This window comes from Natrix helvetica (genome assembly GCF_964273705.1).
Source record: "Natrix helvetica genome assembly, chromosome: 16".
Classification (NCBI taxonomy): Eukaryota; Metazoa; Chordata; class Lepidosauria; order Squamata; family Natricidae; genus Natrix; species Natrix helvetica.
In genome coordinates this window covers 7,364,859-7,385,556 of record NC_138563.1, presented here as the reverse complement: position 1 = coordinate 7,385,556, position 20,698 = coordinate 7,364,859, and the positions used below count along the sequence as shown (strand labels likewise).

Genomic DNA, 20,698 nt, shown 5'->3' with positions numbered 1-20,698 from the left:
CTCCAATGTTGGGGCACTCACCACTCCTGGTGGCAAGCTGTTCCACTGGTTAATTGTTCTCGCTGTTAGGGATTTTCTCCTTAATTCCAGGTGGCTTCTCTCCTTGATTAGTTTCCATCCGTTGCTTCTTATCCTGCCTTCAAGGGCTATGGAGAATAGGTTGAACCCCCCCCCCCTCTTCTTTGGGGCAGGCCCTCAAATATTGGAAGACTATTATCATGTCATCCCCAGTCAGCGGTTGGACTAAGTTAGAAGTTCTTAAGTTTTGTGCGCCAGAGGGAGATGCCTTCTCAGAAAAATGTATTTAAATGGATCAGATAAAATCATTCTTATACGTTTAGGCAGGCTAACGTATAAGTTGCATCAATCCATCCATCCATCAATAGACAGGAAACTATTTATTTTCAAATATTAACCACGGACAAATGTATAATCTAGTAATATCCGTGCTTCTTAATTACCCCATTAAATCAACAACGATATCCTCTTCTTTTTTTTAAGAGCGTGCTAATTCTAGATAGCCAATTTTATTGCAGCCATAAATGATTTTGCTGCCTACGCCGATTATTGAATGAAAAGTTAAATCTCAATAGATGTCAGTAAAAAAGCAATGCTGTAATGTTTTTTCCAATCCGAGGAAACTGACGTCCTAAAATCTAGCCATGGATTTCCAAAGAGCTCCTGAACTCCCGATTAAAAACCCCCGGGCTCGATTTGTCGTCCTTTTCGATCCTTGTTCCGCTTTTCAAATATTGTCCATATTTCTCACCCAGATATACAAACTTATGAACGGTTCCATTTGAGCGGTGAATGTGTTATGAAAACTGCAGGAAAGGAATGGAATAGTAATTTAAAAGGCATTAATGAGATTAATATTAATCTTTTATTATTATTAATAATCTATTAATCATTATTAATATTAATCCAGGATTTGAGGGGCTGCCATAAAGAAGAGGAGGCCAATTTGTTTTCCAAAGCCCCCGAAGGCAGGAGAAGAAGCAATGGATGGGAATTAATGAAGGAGAGAAGCAACCTGGAATATAAGGAGAAACTTTCAAGAAAAGACAGGATGGCTGTTTTTCTGGAATGGTATAGGGCAGTGGTGGGTTTCAAAATTTTTTAGAACCTGTTCTGTTAGGTATGGCCTGTTTTGTGGGAGTGGCTTGGTGGTCATGTGACCGGGTGGGTGTGGCCAACTTGGAAAATGTGGTGAAACTCACTTAACAACGTTCTTGCTTAGCAACCAAATTTTTGGGCTCAATTGTGGTCATACGTTCTCTTTCTTTTTCTTTCTTTCTTTCTTTCTTTCCTTCTTTCTTTTTGTCTCTCTCTTCCTTTTTCTTTCTTTCTTTCATCTCTCTCTCCCACTTTCTTTTTCTTTCTTTTTTCTTTTTTCTTTCTTTTTTCTTTCTTTCTTCCCTTCTTTCTTTCTTTCTTTTTTTTCTCTTTCCTTCTTTCTCTTTCTCTTTCTGTCTCTCTCTGTCTCTGTCTCTCTCTCGTTCTTTGTCTCGCTCTCCCTCCCTCCCTGTCTCTGTCTGTCATTCTCTCTGTGTGTCTGTCTCTCTTTCTCTTTGTATTTGTCTCCTCCCTCCCCCCATCTCTGTTACTCTGTTTGTGTGTCTGTGTGTCTTTCACTCTCTCTCTCTGTCTCTCTCTGTGTCTCTGTTTGTCTGTCTCTCACTCACACACTCACATAGACACACACCCACACACACTGTGATCACCTTGTTGAGTGTTCCAATCACATTTGAAACACTCAACAACTGGCCTGCATTTATGATTTTTTGCAGCATTCTGCAGTCATAGGACCATAGGGTCTCCTGCTTGAGAAAGGGGTTGGGCTGGATGACCTCTAAGGTCCCTTCCAGCTGTATTCTGATTGAAACGTGTCGAAGCAACCTAAAATTAAGGAGAAATTTACTGAACAATTAACCAGTGGAACCGCTTGCCACCAGATCTTGTGGCTGCTCCATCCCTGGAGGCTTTTAAGAAGAGACTAGGCAGGAGGTTGGACTCCCAAGGTCCCTTCCAACTCTGTTTTCTCTGTTATCTCAAATGTTTCCACCGTTCTTTTCGCTTCTTAAGATCTCCCTGGATTCCGATGTTTGCAGTTCCCTGAATTGGAGCCCAATTTGCAAAGCCTAATTTCCAACCCCTCCACGAACCACGAGTAAATAAGTTGCACAGAATGTTGCTCTACGTAATATTAGTCTTTTCCGGCCCAATACACCATTTTTCTTCCTTCAGATGGACTTGAGAACTGGGGGGAGGTGGGGGGGGGAACGACAGATGCTGTAAGCCAGGGGTGTCCAAACTTGGCAACTTTAAGACTTGTGGACTTCAACTCCCAGAATTCCCCAGCCAGAATTCTGGGAGTTGAAGTCCACAAGTCTTAAAGTTGCCAAGTTTGGACACCCCTGCTGTAAGCGGACTCAAACATTTGGCTAAATCACTGCATTGGAAGCAGCTGTTTTGGTGACTGCAGACCACGATCTAAGTCACCAAATCGGGTGGTGTTTTCCAGAAACGGAAGGTAAAACATTGTTAAGGAAAACTAGATGGTTAACAGATGAACAGTTGGAAGGGACCTTGTAGGTCATCTAGTCCAACCCCCTGCTCAAGTTAGAGACCCTGCACCGTTTCTGACAGAGGGCAGTCCAGTCTCTTCTTGAAAGCTCCCAGGGATGAAGCTCCCACAACGTCCGAAGGCAAAGGATTAAATAGGTCCTTGCCCCACCACATTTCTGGCAGTGGACGAGTAGTTCTCGACTTACAACAGTTCATACAGTGACTGTTCAAAGTTTACGACGACAGTGAAAAAGTGACTTGTGACCGTTTTTCACAGGTATGACCACTGAAGCATCCCCATGCTCACGTGATCAAAATTCAGATGCTTGACCACTAGTTCCTATTTATGATGGGTCACGCGATCCCCTTTTGCGACCTTCCGACAAGCGAAGTCCATGGGGGAAGCCAGATTCGCTTAACAACCGTGTTCCTAACTGCAGTGATTCACTTAGCAGCGGTGTCCAGAAAGGTGGTAAGATGGGGCAAAGCTCACTGAACAAACATCTCGCTTAACAACGTAAATTCTGGGCTCAATTGTGGTCTTAAGTCGAGGACTGCCTGTAATATATTTCTTCCTTCCTAAGCTGTGTATTTAAGAGGGTCTGCTTGGCCGGGGGTTGGACTAGATGACCTACAAGATCCCTTCCAACTCTGTTAATCTGTATCAGGTATCATAGATTTGGGCCTATTTATTTTCCCCCTTCAAACCTAAATGTCTCCCCCTGGTGTCTTAACCGGGAATTACTGCTTTGATGACTTACAACTCCTTCTAGAGTTTGCCATCCGGTATCCCCTGCTTATGGGTTCTGTAGTTCTGACCACCTTTCAGCACCCCGGAGGATCCGGCCTCCCTCACCTTTGAGGTCCAGGTTGCGGGCCCCGTTGGAGTGCTGTGTGACGGTGCGCGAGTCGATCTTCAGGGTGTGGACGTTGCTCGTGTCGCGGGACACAATGACGTTGTGCCACTGGTTGTCGTTCACTGGCTTGTCTGAATTCCCCTTCATCAGCGACGGCCCGTTGCCCAGGTCGAAAACGTAGTGGATGTACCTACCAGGAGGAATCAGGAGGAGAAAAAAAAGAGAGATTTAATTCAATTCAATCCCATCGATTCTACCTTCCAGCCCAAATCACAACAGTAGAGCAGGGGTGGGATTCAGCCAGTTCGCACCGGTTCAGGCGAAGTGGATGCTAATTTTACATCTGCTTTGCCGAACCGGTAATTGCAAGGACTGGCTGGCCCCGCCCGCCCCTCCCCGAGGTCTCCACGCAGCCTGTTCATCAGGCCAGGTAAGTGCAGGACTTGTGTGGAGGCTTTGGAAGGGTGAAACACGGGCCTACCGGAAGTCTGGAAATGGGCCATTTCCAGCTTCCGGAGCCTGGGGGAAGCTGTTTTTGCCCTCCTGGAGGCTTGGGGAAAGCCTCCGGAGCCTGGGGAAGGTGAAAACGCCCCGCCGTGAGGAGGCTGAGTAGCCAACCCCCCATGGCCACGCTCACCCAGCAACCGAACAGAGAACAGGTTGCTGAAATTTTTCAATCCCACCCCTGCTTTAGATGACTCGCATCAGCCAGCCAAGCCAAAAGCAGTTGACCAAGGTGGAGAACTGTATTCCAATGCCTCACCAGACGTAAATATTTCCGTTTTTAATGGTTATTTTGGCCTAGAAGGCAGGAGCCAGCTGACAGGGGAATGAAAAGGCCAACCCAGAGCGGGCGTCTTCCGAGGGCCCCGACCGAGGGAAGCCCTTAGCAGCCGCTGAACTCCAAAGGGGCAGGAGGAGGAGATTAAACTCTGGTGCCTGGACCTCCATAAACACAGGTCCACTCTGCATGGCCATCTCTTTGGTCTGCCTGCAATAGGAGATCCCGGGGCTGGGCTGGGGATTGAGTGGGTTCCTCCGTCGGAAGCTTGGCAGGAGAGCCCAGAGGGGGAAGGCTGGCGGGTGCAGGGAGGGGTGGAAAAGTTGAGGTGGTAATTTGGTTTGGTTGGGATTCCTAAAAAGAGGAGCGAGGGAGGGAGGAAGGAAAAAGACAGAGGGAGGGAGAGAAAGGTGGGAGGGAGGGAAACAAAAGAATAGGAAGGGAAGGAAAGAAGGAAGGGTAAGGAAAGAGGGAGGGAGGAATGATGGAGCGATGAAAAGGTTGGGTGGAAAGAAGGAAAAAAGCAAGGAGAGAGAAGGATGTAAGGAAGGAATGAGAAAGGAGAAAAAGAAGGGAGAGGGAGAGTGGGAGGGAGGAAAAAGACAGAGGGAGGGAGAGAAAGGGAGGGAATGAAGGAAAGAAGGGAAAAGAGGGAGGGGAGGGAGGGAGTGGAAAGAGGGAGGGAGGAAAAGAAGAGAGAGGGAAGGAAAGAAGGGAAGGTAAGAAAAGAGGGAGGGAGGGAGGAATGATGGAGCAATGGAAAGGTTGGGTGGAAAGAAGGAAAAAAGCAGGGAGAGAGAGAGATGGAAGGAAGGAAGGAGAAAGGAGAAAGAAAAGGGAGAGGGAGGGAGCAGGAAGGAGTTTCTTGGAAGCAGAATGTCTCCTGGATGCACAAGGGCTGCTGGGGGAGGGAGGGAGGGCACCATGTGTGGGCAAGGAGGATGGAACAGAATCTTCTCCCAGTGGGCAAATGCCTGTTGGGGGGGGGGGGGGGGGCTGGGAATTCTGTCCTGGAGATGGGATTTCCTCCCCCCCCAACATGGCAGAGGACACAGATTGACCACTGACTGCCGTTGCCAGGTGCTTGGCTGGCAGACAAGGCCACCTAGCCTAGCCGGGCCCCAGCAGAGCCCGAGGGCCGATGCCATCCCTCCTTCCGCCCGCCCGTCCTCACCCTTTGACCAGCTCTACCACGATGAAGTCGTTCCCGTTGCCGCTGTTGAAGAGGATGAGCCCGTCGGTGGCCGTGGTCTTGAACTGGAAGAAGAGGTGCATGGAGGCGTAGGCCTGCAGCGTGGCCAGCGCCAGGTAGCTGGCTTTGCTTTTGAAAGTCACCGGGTCGGCGATGATGCTGCGCAGGCCGAAGCGGGCGTTGAGTTCGCAGTAGCTGATGTCGCCGTTCTTGCAGAGGTCCATGTAGGGCATCCCGTTGAAGACCAGGCTGCTCAGGTGGCCGATGAAGTTGGAGGGCACCATGGAGATGAAACGCCGCTCCGTCATGATGCCCGTCTCAATGTTGTGGAACTCCAGGCGGGTGTGGGCGCCCGCCATCTGCCCTGCTTGGGCCAAGCAAAGGGCGGGGAGGGCAAAATGTTAGCATGCCAAGGCCGCAGAAGGGAGAGGAAACGCCGGGAAAGAGGCTAAATCAGGAAGCAGGGGGGGGGGGGATGAGACTGGCAAAGCCCCCTCGCCACCAATCCATCCATCAGAATAGAGCTGGCAGGGACCTCGGAGGTCTTCTAGCCCAACCCCCTACTCAAGCAGGAGACCCTATACCGTTTCAATCAATCAATCAATCAATCAATCAATCATTCAATCAATCAGTGACCTGGGAGGTATAACTACAAATGGGGTCGCTATGTAGAGCGTGCAAAGCCACAAACAACGGCAAACCAGGTTGTTTTTTTTTAAACGTTGTAGAGTGGCAGCTGGACCAAAATCCAGCTGTTTTGTTTCCACTCCTGGATGCCTTGTTCTGAATCTCCCCCTAGTGGCCAAAGCGGGTGGCTGTTTAAGATTCTGAGACAGGAAAGGGACCGGGTGTTTTTTTTTTCTTTTGAGGTCGCTTGCTGCCCTCTTGTGGCAGAAAGCAAGAATGGCAAACGGTTCCTTTCCCACTCGAAAGGCGTTGAACTCAGGTAAAGTTTATTTAATGCCCCCAAATCAGGCAGCCCCTTTTCCCAGCTGCACTTTTTATGACAACACTCCCTTCACCTGATGCACAGGGTGGCCTCGACGCGGAGGGAAGGGAAATGCAGGCAGTCCTCGACTTACGACAATCATGGAGCCCAAAATGTATGTTGTTAAACAAGATAATTGTTACATGAATTTTGCCCCATTTTATCCCCTTCGCTGCCAGAGTTGTTAAGTGAATGGCTGCAAGTTATTAAGTGAGTCACACAGTTGTTAAGTGAATCTGGCTTTTGACCCCATTTGACTTTGCTTGTCAGAAGGTCGCAAAAGGGGATGGCATGATCCCGGGACTCTACAACCGTCATAAGTATGAATCAGTTGCCAAATGTCTGAATTTTGATGACGTTGTAACTTCGGTCACTAAATGAACTGTCGTTATTCGAGGATTGCCTGTATACTCAACTCACAGACATTCATTTAGTGACCGTTCAAAGTTAAAAATAGCACTGAAAAAAGCCAGTTATGACTGTGTTCCACACTTACGACCGTTGCAGCATCCCCATGGTCACGTGATCAAAATTCAGACACTTGGCAACCGACTCACGTTTATGACGGTTGCAGCATCCCGGGGTCCTGTGATCCTCACCTGGGACCTTCCCAGAGAGTCCCAACAAGTCAATGGACGAATCAGATTCGCTTAACCATTGCAGTGATTCGCTTAAGAACCAGGGCAAAAGTGGTCGCAAAATCGGGCACCGCCGCCTTGCTTAGCAACAGAAATTGTGGTTTCTCTCAATTGTGGCCATAAGTCGAGGACTACCTGCGGTCAGAATGGCGGACAAACCTGGAATGGGTCCAGAGAGCTGCATTATAGAGCTAAATTCAGCCAATTAACCCACCTTTCTGTAGACTAAGGCGGGGGTCTCCAACCGTGGCCCCTTTAAGACTGGTGGACTTCAACTCCCAGAATTCCTCAGCCAGCAAAGTCATCAACCTTGGCCACGTTAAGACTGGTGGACTTCAATTCTGGGAGTTGAAGTCCATCAGTCTTAACGTGGCCTAAGGAGTTGTGCGAACCCACAAGCTTTGTATCCCCGGCATCTGTTCCACTCCGGCTTACCTTCCACGGTGACATTGTCCACGGACAGCTGCAGGTTCTTCCCACGCCGGAGCACCCGGACGGTGTGCCACTCGTTGTCATTGAGTTTGTGGCCCGCAAAGAGCGTTTCTGGGCCTTTACCTGCAGGCAGGACAGTGAGGTCAAGAGGCAGCTGTTTTCGGGGAAGGGGGGAGGTATCGGAGAGCGGCTGGATTCCACACCCCTCCCACTGACAACCCCAAACCTCCCCCACCCACCCACCCACCCTCAATTAGGGAACGCAGCCCCAGAGACAGAGAATTCCCAGTCAACAATTTCACAGCACCTTTCATGCCTGCGGTGTGTACACTCACACACACACACAGACACACACAGACACACACACACACACACAAGCCCTCGGAAAGCAAGTATGGGCATTCAAACAAGTCCCAGCTTGGTGTGGATGCAGCCACCTTAATCCCTTATCAAACCTTTTGGGAAATAGAACAGAATAGCAGAGTTGGAAGGGACCTTGGAGGTCTTCCAGTCCAACCCCCTGCTTAAGCAGGTGATCCCCCTACCCCACTTTAAACAAAGGGCTATCCAACACCTTCTTAAAGACTTCCAGTGTTGGGGCATTCACAACTTCCACAGGCAACTTCTGTTCCACTGATTAATTGTTCTAAACTGTCAGGAAATTTATCTTCAGTTTAAGTTGCTTCTCTCCTTGATTAGTTTCCATCTGTTGCTTCTTATCCTGCCTTCCGGTCCTTTGGAGAATAGCTTGACTGCCTCTTCTTTGGGGCAGCCCCTGAGATATTGGAAGACTGCTATCATGTCTCCCCTGGTCCTTCTTTTCATTAAACGAGACATTCCTAGTTCCTGCAACCGGTCTTCATAAATGCAAACTTTAGATTGGTGTTTCTCCTTTAAGAGTCAGGTCCCAGAACTCCCCAGACTCTAGAACCTCCACACCTAGAACAGCCCCTCCCCTCTCTCTCCAAGTGCCTGTCAGTTCCCCCGACTCACCTGCCTCTAAGGATTAAGTGGGTGTCTGGAATTTTGCAGCCCAAGCTCACCTGACAACAGGTGTGAGCCCGGAGCATCCTTCTACAGGCCAAGGCATACCTGTCGGTGATCTTGATTTAAATTGAGATGATCAGAGTTGGAAGGGACCTCGTAGGTCATCTAGTCCAACCCCACCGCCCAAGCACCATTGCTGACAAATGGCAGTCCAGTCTCTTCTTCAAAGCCTCTTGTGAGCCAGGCAGGCTTCTGTAGAGGGGGGCTAGTAAAAAAGGGGATTGGGGGTAGAGGGGGATAGATCCTGGCCAAGGCCTCCCAGTTGGGGGGGGTCTTTCTCTACTTTTATCTTGGCCCTTCAGAGCAAGTCGAGAAGATGATGAATGGAAGCAGCTAGAAAAGTAGTTTTCTCCCCTGCAAGGTGGGGGGGGGGGGGGGACTTGCCAAAATTATTGCCGTGCCATCCCTGGCTTCAGGAGGCTTTGCATTATGGGTTTTGGGGCAGATTAGAAATATCCTCGGAAAAGAAGAAAGAGGTCTTGCCAGGGTAAAGATTTAAGAGCCGACCAGCTGCTACAATGATGTCATGCTGGGAATGAGTCGGCAAGATTTTTGGGCCGAGATCACTTTAAGAGCCTGTAATAAGAAGAGGCCCTGCTGGGGCGTCTCTCTTACTCCGTGTGTGTTTCTGTGCTGTAATTGCTGATTGTTGTTTTGTTTGAGTCAGTCAATCAATCAGATCACTCAATGAGAATAGAGCTGAAGGGATCTCGGAGGTCTTCTAGTCCAGCCCTCTACTCAAGCAGGAGACCCTATGCCATTCCAGACAAATGCTTGTCCAATCTCTTCTTAAAAGCCTCCATGATGAAGCACCCACCACTTCTGGTGGCAAGCTGTTCCACTGGTTAATTGTCCTCACTGTCAGGAAGTTTCTCCTTGATTGCAGGTTGCTTCTCTCCCTGATTGGTTTCCATTTGTTGCTTCTTGTCCTGCCTTCGGGTGCTTTGGAGAATAATTTCTTGGTGGCAGCCACTCAAATACTGGAATATTTGTACCCTGCCCCCCCCTTAGGTCCTTCTCCTCCCTAGACTAGCCAGGCCCAGTTCCTGCCCCCGTTCTTCCTGTGTTTCAGCCTCCAGCCCCCTAATCCTCTTGGTTCCTCTTCTCTGCCCTCTTTCCAGAACATTTAAGTATATTTACATATACTTGACTAGGTAACATCATCATTCCAACCAACACTGACAGGGCAAGCCATTTGTTTATACCCACTCCCTTCTACCACTGATGATGTAACCTAGTTGGGTCAGGAAACGTCTGCAAGGAAACCTCCAAGGATCCCACAGTCCTCCTCCTCCTCCTCTCCCTTCTAGTACTGATGCTGTAAACTAGTTGGGTCAAGAAACATCTGCAAGGAAACCTCCAAGGATCCCACTTCTTCTTCTTCTTCTTCTTCTTCTTCTTCTTCTTCTTCTTCTTCTTCTTCTTCTTCTTCTTCTTCTTCTTCTTCTTCTTCTTCTTCTTCTTCTTCTTCTTCTTCTTCTTCTTCTTCTTCTTCTCTTCTTCTTCTTCTTCCTCCTCCTCTTCCTCCTCCTCCTCCTCCTCTCCCTTCTAGTACTGATGCTGTAACCTAGTTGGGTCATGAAACGTCGGCAAGAAAGCCACCAAGAATCCTCCTCCTTCCTCCTCCACCAACTCTCCTCCCTTCTGGCACTGATGATGTTAGCTAGTCAAGTCATGAAACTTCTTCAAGGAAACCCCCAAGCTCCCAGAGCACCCAGGACCCCACGGGTCTTTCATTACCTGACTAGGCAACACCATCAGTGCTGGCAGGGAGCGGGGATTACTCTCTGTTTATATTCAGCCGCAAGCCCTGTCATTGTTAGGTGTTCAACAGCACCTTCTAGCACTGACGATGTTTCCTAGTTGGGTTATGAAACGTCTGCAAGGAAACCACCAAAGATCCCACATTCCTCCTCCTCCCCCTTCAAGCACTGATGACGTTACCTAGCTGGGTCACAAAACGTCTGCAAGGAAATAACCAGGCTCAGAAAGCACCACCGTTCCTATTTTATTGTTCCCCTCTGAAAGATGGGAGACTCCACAAGTCCTTCGGTTTTCCAGCCCCTCCCCATCCCCTCTCCCATCTTTCGGCCCGTCTTCCCCTTCAAAAAGACCCCTCATTCCACAGCCACACATACAAATACGCACACGCACACCCGTGTTTCCCCTTGCACAAGACCCAAGCGGGGTGGTGGTGGGGGGGGGGAGAGAGAGGGGAGGCCCCCAGCTGCGGTTTTCAAAGCAAGCGAGCTGAAGAAAAAGGAGGGCTTGAAAAGATGGATGCAGAGAAAGATTCCAGAAGAGAGAGAGAGAGAAGAAGAAGAAGAAGAAGAAGAAGAAGAAGAAGAAGAAGAAGAAGAAGAAGAAGAAGAAGAAGAAGAAGAAGAAAAACAATGAGAAGGCAACTTACTGGGATTACAGCCTATCCTGACACAGTCTGAGACGGGGGTGGGGGTGGGGGGCGGGGTGGGGAGGGGGAGAGAGAGAAGAGAACGAGAGTTTTATATCCTTCAAGGAAACATTTGTCACCAAACACCCAAAAAATGTACAGCAATGCGGGCCACCATCCGGGGACGGGCAACGCTACAAGGGAGACGCTTGCCTTGGCATAGAGGAGGGTGCCAGGATCCCAACTGCAGAACAGACGGGGCCGGGAGCCTCTCCATCCGTGACACAAAGAGACAAACCCCAATTTGGTTGTGGGCTGTTTTGTACCCCGGCGATACCGAGGGCGAAGGCAGGTCGGTTTACCCACCTAATGACGGCGTTTCTCAACCTTTTGGCCACTTTAAGGCGAATGGACTTCAACTCCCAGAATTTCCCAGCCGGCACCGCTGACCTGCGCACGAAGGACGGCAGGCAGTTTGAGCAGGATGGGTGATCTGACCGAGGCTTCCCAAGCAAACTCCTTGTTGTCCCGACAAAAACCCCTTTTATTAATTGACTGTGAATTCTGCTCCTTCACATCCAGCAAAGTCTTTCAAGGGAGGATTTACGGTCACAGACCTTCTCTGGCTTGGAGAGCTGCCAGGCCCATCTCTGCAGAACTTGGCCAGGAGTCTCAGAGAGTCACCAACCGATGAAGCGAACTAATTGCCTCCTGCAAACTCCACTCCCCTTTCGCTCCTCTTTTATTCCCTATTCATCGTCCACCTGTGGCCTTCCTCCCAAGTTGACCCCTCTTCTTTAGCTGTTCCCTTCCTCTGGCAGCTCTGCGCATGCGCACACTGGGAACAGGCTCCAGCTGTTCTTCTGCCTCACTGATGTCTGACTCTGAAGGCAGCTGATAGCTGGCATACGGCCCTGGCCCCATCTCTGCCACAGAGCCCTCACCAGAGCCTTCCCCAGACTCCAGGATGGCCCAGGTTCCTCCCCAACCCTCCTCACTGTCTGAATCTGCTGCCAGCTCTGCTGGCCACAACAATGGCTGCATGCATCTTCAGTGCCTAATGAGGTCAGCTTTCTGCCTGGGGAATTCTGGGAGTTGAAGTCCACCCTCCTCAAAGTTACTCCGGTTGAGAGTGGCTGCCATACAGCCTTCCTTACCAAGTATGCCCAGGGAATGATGCTCAAAATGGGCTACTGGCCATTGTACGCATTTAAAAACAGCACTTTCTGGCACGATCCCAAGTTACGGGGAAGGGGTGTGTGTGTCCCCATGGCCACGAGAAACCAGGCAGGAGAAGCTTCTGATGCCAATCTTGAATGCTGAGGATTTTTATTCCTCCCACTGATGTTTGGGGCTCCCTCGGCACTGGCAAGCGGCTCCCTTGTCATGATTAGCTGTGCAGAGAAAGGGGTGGAAATTGGGGAGTGGCAGCCTTTCCTCCCCACCCCACCCCAACTCAATGCCTCCCCCCGCCCACCCCAAGGCGAAAGGGCTGCCACCCGCGGCCTTTCTGCAAGCTGCACAGCCGGGCCACACAGCGTGCCGTCAACCTCGGCAGAGCAGTGGGTGCAAGCAGCCACAGGACCGGGAAACGTCCCTCGTGGGAAAAGCAGGAATCCCCAGGGTTATTTTGGGAGGGGGAGAATGTGTTGGGAAACAAGATGGGGAAGATTGTGGGTGGGGGGTGGAGAGAGACAGAGAGAGACACACACATGCACACAGAGACAGAGACAGAGAGACAGAGACAGAGAGGGGGTGACACACAGAGAGAGAGAGACAGGGGAGGGGGGAGAGAGAGAGAGAAACAGAGGAGAGAGGTAGAGGTAGAGAGAAACAGAGAGAGGGGGAGGAAGAGGGAGAGACAGAGAGAAAAACAGAGAGGAGACACACAGAGAGAGACAGATAGACAGAGACAGAGAGGGAGTGACAGAGAGAGAGAGACAGAGACAGAGAGGGAGTGACAGAGAGAGACAGAGACAGAGGGAGTGACAGAGAGAGAGACAGAGAGAGAGAGGGAGTGACAGAGAGAGAGACAGAGACAGAGAGGGAGTGACAGAGAGAGACAGAGACAGAGGGGGAGTGACAGAGAGAGAGACAGAGACAGAGGGAGTGACAGAGAGAGAGACAGAGACAGAGAGGGAGTGACAGAGAGAGACAGAGACAGAGAGGGAGTGACAGAGAGAGAGACAGAGACAGAGGGAGTGACAGAGAGAGAGACAGAGACAGAGAGGGAGTGACAGAGAGAGAGACAGAGACGGAGTGACAGAGAGAGACAGAGACAGAGGGGGAGTGACAGAGAGAGAGACAGAGACAGAGAGACAGGGGGAGGGGGGAGAGAGACAGAGAGAGAAACAGAGGAGAGAGAGAGAGGTAGAGAGAGACAGAGAGAGGGGGATTGAGGGAGAGAGAGACAGACAGAGACAGAGAGAGAAACAGAGAGAGGGGGAAGAAGGGAGAGAGACAGAGAGAAAAACAGAGAGAAGACACAGAGAGAGAGACACACACAGAGAGACAGAGGGGGGAGAGAGACAGACAGAGACAGAGAGAGGGGAGGAGGGAGGGAGGGCGACAGAGAGAAACAGAGACAGAGACAGGGGGGGAGGGGGAGAGAGAGACTGAGTTTGGGTCCCTGTGGCTGCTTGCTCTGGGCTGGCTGTTTATGCACCGATGAAGGGTCAAAAACCCACAACGAGGGGGGACGGGGGAATCCAGGAGGCAGAATGAGCTCTCTTTCTCAGCCCAGCCACGAAAACGGTGCTCTAACTGCCAGGAGAGAGAGCACAGCTGCCCTTCCTTGGCTAGTAGAAGCACCCAAGAAAGAGGCTTAAACTCTGCACCCACATTTGAACCTCGAAGGGGGGACGCTGGTAGACGGAACCGGTTCCCAAGACAGAATCTTTCATCCCACCCCGGGTGCAGAGAAATCTGAGTAGATTTGGGGGGGGGGGGGTTGTATGTGGGTGGGTGGGGGGTTATATTTGAGGAATCAAAATCCACCTGGATCACAGCAGGATCTCCAAGTGCCCTGGGGAAAAAGACCAGGGAAAGTGAGATCAGGCATTCGGCTGATGGCTTTAGGCACCCTTATTTCTGGCTGGGTTTTATTCGCGACTGCAACGGATTGGCGATATTTGCTGAAAAAACAGGCAAAACCCTCATCCAGGAAATCCATGGGATTACTCATGAGTAAAAAAAAAAATCCATCGGGGCGTTATCACCAGTCCTGACTAAAAGAGCTTTTGAATTATTTTTACAAGTCCTCGCTTAGCGGCTTAGCAATCATTTTAAATTAGGTAACAGTAAAGGTTTCCCTCGCATATATGTACTAGTCTTTCCCGACTCTAGGGGGCGCTGCTCATCTCCGTTTCAAAGCCGAAGAGCCAGCGCTGTCCGAAGACGTCTCCCTGGTCATGTGGCCAGCAAGACTCAACGCCGAAGGGGCACGGAACGCTGTTATTACCTTCCCATCAAAAGTGGTTCCTATTTTCCTACTTGCATTTTTTACCTGATTTCGAACTGCTAGGTCGGCAGAAGCTGGGACAAGTCACGGGGGCTCACTCCGTTACGTGGATTCGAACCACCGAACCGCCGACCTTTCTGATCCACAAGCTCAGCGTCTTAGCCACTGAGCCACCGCGTCTCTATGGGTTTGTATAGCGTCACCCAAAAGAAAAGCTGCTTTCATCCAATTTGGTTTAATCCAATTCACCCAAACGAGGGTCAGACAAAAACAGGATGTTCTGGAACAGGAAACGCTGAGAATCTGAAATGTTTTGCACCTCGCTAGTCCTTCCTTACAAAGGGGGGGCTTTTACTCACGAGTATCCCCTCTGGGGTGGGGGCGTTTGCAAGTGACTCCAGCCTTACCAAAACAAACAGCCAAAAGTATAATATTTCTGTCCAAGGAGAGGGAGCGGATTTGCCTTTGCACCCAAGCAGGTGGATTTTGCAATTGAAATGCAGGTTTTTCTGACGATTCCTCTGCCAGAATTAAAATTGCTGGTGAACTAGTGTGAGGGTCACGTCCCCACCCTCCCTCCCACCTACCCTGTGGCTCCCTGGACGGAGAGAATGGGAGGCTGAGGAAGGGACCACCAGCCCCTGGGAGGCCCAGGGCCAGCAGGGGTTACCTAGGTTGACCGTGAGCTTCATCTGCCCCCCGTCCAGCTCGAGGCGAAGCGTGTCGGCCGATTCCTTGGAGGTAGTGGCCATCATGAAGCCGTACGCTCGCTGCGACATAAAGCGGAGGGACACGTCTTCGGCCTCGGTGTGCATGACCGTAGGAAGCATGATTTTCATGTACATGCTCCCGTCATAGCTGAGCACGGTGGCCTCTGTCCGGGGGGGTGGGGGGTGGGTAGTGGGGGGAGAGAGAGGGAAGAAAAACAAGGCAGTAAGAATGGAGGAGCACAAAAGCAGATGCTTGGCCTCAATCAGCAACTTTCAGGTGTGGGAATGTCGGTGCTGGGAACTCCCCCAGCCAGGTGGGGAAATCAAAGCAGGCTGGGTGAATACCTGCCTCTCTCTACCTATGAGCTGCAGGTGAGGGAAGTGAGATTGCTTTACCCCAAGGCTATTGAAACAACCTGTTTTCTGTCTTCACGAAATATACTTGCTCACTAAACAAAAGGGAGGGAGAGAGGGAGGAGGAAAGGAAGGGAGGGTGGGAGGGAAGGAAGGAAGGAAAATTGGAGAGCAAGGGAAAGGAAGGAAGGAAGGAAGGAAAGGAAAGAGGAAGGAAGGGCGGAAAGAAGGAAGGCAGGCAAAAAAGATGGAGAGAGGAAAGAAGGAAGGAAAGAAAAGAGGGAGGGAGGAGAATTTAAGAGGAAGGGGAAGGAGGGCAGGAAGGAGGGCAAGAAAAGATGGAGGGAGGGAGGGAGGGAGGAAGGAGAATTGGACAGCAAGGGAAAGGCAGGCAGGCAGGAAGTAACGCAGGAAGGACGGCAAGAAAAGACGAAGGGAAGGAGGGAGGAAGGAAGGAAGGAAGGAAGGAAGGAAGGAAGGAAGGAAGGAAGGAAGGAAGGAAGGAATGGAACCCTTGATTCAGTGAAAGCTCACCACTAGACCTGATCCTGGCCATGGGATTGCAACCACCAGACTTCAAGCCAGCCCAGTTCATGAGGTTGTGTGAACCCAGCCTGAGAGCGCCGGTGGCCCCCCCATCAGCCCCCCCGCCACCCCCTCCTCACCTCTCTCGCACAGCCGGCCCAGGTAGCCGGTGCCCAAACAGTCGCAGATGAAGCGGTTCCAGCCCTCCCGGCACAGGCCCCCGTTGTGACAGGGGGAGCTGCCGCATTGCTTGAGGGTCTCCCGGGAGCAGAAGCTGGAGACCCCGGAGACGCTCTGCACCTCGGCCAAGCGGCGCACGTCCCGGCTCTTGCCGTCGATGAAAAGGTCCCGCACGCAACCCACGTAGCCGTAGTTCAGGAAGGCCGTCCAGACCTCCGGGGGCAGGATGAGGTCCAGGCGGTTCTCGGGGAGGCCCCCCAGGTACATCTCGCTGTCCAGGTCCAGGATCTCGCTGTCTCCACTGGCCAGGAAGGGGGTGCTGCGGCTGTTGACCGAGATGGAACCTGGGAGAGGGAAGGGCTCAAGTTCAACAGAGGGAACCGTCATTAAATTTCACCATTGGGCTCAACTGTGGCCGTAAGTCGAGGACTGCCTGTATTAATGTTCCCCTATTTTCCATGAACCCTTCAGCCGTTAATCAACTTCCAGGATCCCAAGGACCCCAGAAGCCGCACCAAAGCTAACCAGAGCTATCATGAACCAAGCTTGTTATGCCTGAGCAGTAACTGAATGGTCAGAGATCCTGTTGAAATCACGGGATCTTACGGGCAAACAGGTTTTAAACCAGGGATTCCTGAAGATCCCGAGTGAAATGGGAGCTAGGGAGGGATACAGCCTTCCTTTTCTTTGCGGGTGTGTCTTTTAACGGCCCCGTAATCCCTTCCATTGCAACTGAATGGAGCTGAGTGTTTACTGGCCAGATGCCTTTCCTGTTGCCAGGGCGGAGTTTTGTTTGGCAGATATATTCTCATTGTGCCCAGAGAGAGAAATATCTGCCTCTACCCAGGATCGAACTCGCGGCCTCCTGATTGTGAGCCGAGAGCTCCACCTCTAGGCCACTGCACCACTCCTATCTTCATAATCCCTTGTGGGGTGGAGTCTGGGGAAACTGAATGGAGTTGAGTGTTTACTGGCCAGATGCCTTTCCTGTTGCCAGTGCAGAGTTATATTCAGCAGATGTATTCTCATTGTGCCCAGAGAGAGAAATATCTGTCACTACTTAGGATCGAACTCGCGGCCTCCTGATTGTGAGGCGAGAGCTCCGCCTCTAGGCCACCACACCACTTGGGATACAGCCTTCCATCATGCAGAACGAAGAGACAACATGGGAAGACAAAATGGCCAGCAGGGTCTCTTCCCCAACTCCCTCTGCTCTGCTGCCAACACTACAAAATGAATCTATGTATCACTATGACTCTCCTGTCCGTTTGTTGTCTGTCACCTTCGTTTAGCCAAAACGGTGCATCGCAGTGTTTGAATCGCGGTGTCTCAATCCTGCTCACTTAAAGAATGAGTACAGCCACCGCTCCCCATATCAGCGACATTTCAAGGATCTCCACGCCAATTACATTGGCACACCTGTGGCTGCAGTACTTCCGCAGTCAGCTGATGGTGGTTTCTGACACTCCCCGCCAGCTTCCCCTAAAGTCAATGGGGAAGCTGGCAGGAAGTCAAAAGTTGGAAGTCGCGCCTGCTTTCACTGTCTTTTGGCCCGCCTGTGGTCACTTTGTTAATGTCTCCGGGAAAGGAAAGATTGACAAAGGAAAACCCAACAGGTTTTATAGGTTGCCTAGTAAAGAATTCTTTTTAAAAATAGAAGCTGATCTGGAAGATGAAACTACAACTTCTTTCACTTGTCACCCAGCTAAATATGAGCCAGCAGCGTGTGGGGGCAGCCGAAAAAGCCAATGCAATCTTAAGATGCATCAACAGAGGGATACAATCAAAATCAAGTGAGGTAGTAATACCACTCTATAAAGCCCTAGTAAGACCACATCTAGAATTCTGCACCCAGTTTTGCTCACCACACTATAAAAAAGAGGTTGAGACTAGAAAAAGAGGGCAGAGAAGAGCAACAAAGAGGATTAGGGGACTGGAAGCTAAAACATACAAAGAACAATTGCAGGAACTGGGCCTGGCTAGTCTAGGGAAGAGAAGGACCAGGGGAGACAGGAGAGCATCTTCCAGTATTTGAGGGGCTGCCCCAGAGAGGAGGAAGGGGGTCAAGCTATTCTCCAAAGCCCCTGAAGGCCAGAGAAGGAAGAATGGATGGAAACTGACCAAGGAGAGATTCAACCTGGAAATAAGGAGGAATTTTCTGAGAGTGAGAACAATCAACCCATGGAAGAGAAGTCGCCTTTGGAAGTTGTGGGGGGCTTTCAAGAAGAGACTGGGCTGCCATCTGTCACAAATGGTGTAGGATCTCTTGCTTGGGTGAGGGGGTTGGACTAGATGTCCTACAAGGTCCCTTCCAACTCTGTTAATCTGAATCTATCTAAGATGATCAAAGACCTGGAGGCAAAACATACACTGAACGGTTGCAGGAACTGGGCCTGGCTAGTCTAGAGAAGAGAAGGACCAGGGGAGACAGGAGAGCAGCCTTCTAGTATTTGAGGGGCTGCCCCAGAGAGGAGGAGGGGGTCAAGCTATTCTCCAAAGCACCTTTGAAGGCCAGACAAGGAATAACGGATGGAAACTGACCAAGGAGAGATTCAACCTGGAAATAAGGAGGAATTTCCTGACAGGGAGAACAATCAACCCATGGAACAGAAGTTGCCTTCAGAAGTCCTGAGAGCTTCATCCCTGGAGGCTTTCAAGAAGAGACTGGACTGCCCTCTGTCAGAAATGGTGTAGGGTCTCCTGCTTGGGCAGAGGGTTGGACTAGATGACCTCCAAGGTCCCTTCCAACTCTGTTCATCTGTCTCTCTCCCACTGCTGAAGCATCATCCCACCGGGCAGCTTCCATTTCTGCCTCGGAGGCACACTCACCCTTGCGGCCATCGCGCTGAAAGTCCACGTGGCACCACTCCCCGTCGTTCACTTTCTTGGTGCTGGCCCGCATCTTGATGCCCCCCGAGCCCATGTCCAGCAGCAGGTAAAGGTAGCCGTCCAGGAGCTCCATGGCGAAATAATCAGCCTTGTGCATGCGCTCCGACCGGCTCTCCTTGGGGGGCTGCAGCCGGCCGTGGCTGAAGAGGAGGAGCCCGTTGGGTTCGGTGGTCCGGAAATCAAAGGAGATGGAGCCGGTCTTCTTGGTGTTCCATTTGGGCAGGGAAATGTACGCCTCGGGGGACTCGAAGGTGACTGGATCAAGGGCGGCGACGTTCTCACAACGGAAGACAAGGTCCCCGTTGATCTTCATCTTCGGGTCTCCTTCCTTCGCCAAGCGCGACAACTCCAGTTTGAAGTCATTGTTCTTGTAGACCACCTGCAAAGAAAGGAGAAGAGCATCAGTGGAGGTTCTCGACCATCCAGACCGTGGGTGTCTCCAAGGTGCTTTTTCAAAAAGGAAAACGGACTTTGTTTTTTTTTCCTTGAAGAGGTTTCGCTTGTCATCCAAGAAGCTTCTTCGGTTCATGAAGAAGGTTTTTGGATCAGAAGAGAAATGTCTGGTTGCCTTTTGAAAAAGGAGAAGAGCAGCAGCGTCAGTGAGACAGTTCTGACCCAGGCTTCCCCAAAAAGCCCGAGGCAGAGAGTCCCGGTCCCGACAAAACCCCTTTTATTAAACGGATGTGAATTCCTCTCATTCCCCTTCAGCCAAGGCCTGGCAAACAGTCTTTCAAAGGAGTATTTATGACCACAGACCTTATCTATCTTGGAAAGCTGCCATGTCAATATTTCCCAAATGAGATGCTGTGCAAGGAAAGGCTGGGTACAGAGTCTCTGAGATTCATGGACAGACCTTCATATTCCTGAATCTAAGAACCAAATGAACAAATTGTTTCCTGCAAAAGCCCACTTCTCTTTCGCTCCTCTTTTATGTCCTATGGGAGGGGGCATTCACTGTCCACCTGTGGCTTTACTTCCAACTCGACCCTGATTTCTCAGCTGTTCTTTTCTTCTGGCAGCTCTGCGCATACACACACTGGGAACAGGCTCCAGCTGTTCCTCTGCCTCGCTGCTGTCTAGCTCCATAGGCACCTGATCACTGTCAGACGGCCTCGGCCCCGTCTCTGCCTCCGACAGAGAGCCCTCCTCCGAGCCTTCCCCAGACTCCAGGACTGGCCCATGCTCCTCCTCGACCTCCTCACTGTCGACTCTGCTGCCAGTTCTACTGGCCACAACACAGACTTCATCAGGGGACCTCTATTTGAATCACCTGATCAGTTTTGATCAACTAGTCCATTGCACTGGGTCAAATTGAATTCAACTCAGAATAAGGTCCGTATTGCAGGCGTCAATGCCAACAGATTGAAGGGTTTGGCATCACATCCGTGGCTCTTCCAACCACCAGCTGGAGAAGACCTGGCCTGGACAAAGCCCACAGGAGGGACAGCTGACATTGCAATATTGTCTGCGAATCAGAGGCATTCGTTCCAATTCAAAAAAAAATTTTTTTGATGAGATTAACGATCATACCGCCAAACAGTCGTGCAAAATTGAGACAGGTAGTGCTTGATTCAGGACCATCGCTGAGTCCAGAATTCATGCCGGTTGTTAAGAGGGTCAGTTTCATTATTGTTATTGTGGCCGTTGTTAAGCGAATATGGTGGTCGTAAAGCAAACGCTTGTGAAGC

At 50.7% G+C, this 20,698-nt stretch overlaps 1 protein-coding gene across 2 annotated transcripts in view; it reads right to left on the bottom strand.

Annotated features, from left to right (window-relative positions):
- The window catches only part of NRXN2 (neurexin 2), a 363,942-nt gene that overhangs the window by 199,745 nt on the left and 143,499 nt on the right, over positions 1-20,698 (bottom strand). For both annotated transcript variants that reach the window (XM_081968494.1, XM_081968495.1), the window contains exons 5-11: positions 18,951-19,389; positions 16,082-16,465; positions 15,023-15,226; positions 10,914-10,940; positions 7,460-7,579; positions 5,381-5,762; positions 3,425-3,615 (exon numbers count right to left, since the gene is read on the bottom strand). In XM_081968494.1, the coding sequence (XP_081824620.1) occupies positions 3,425-3,615; positions 5,381-5,762; positions 7,460-7,579; positions 10,914-10,940; positions 15,023-15,226; positions 16,082-16,465; positions 18,951-19,389 (1,747 nt within the window). The remainder of the gene's footprint in view (positions 1-3,424; positions 3,616-5,380; positions 5,763-7,459; positions 7,580-10,913; positions 10,941-15,022; positions 15,227-16,081; positions 16,466-18,950; positions 19,390-20,698) is intronic.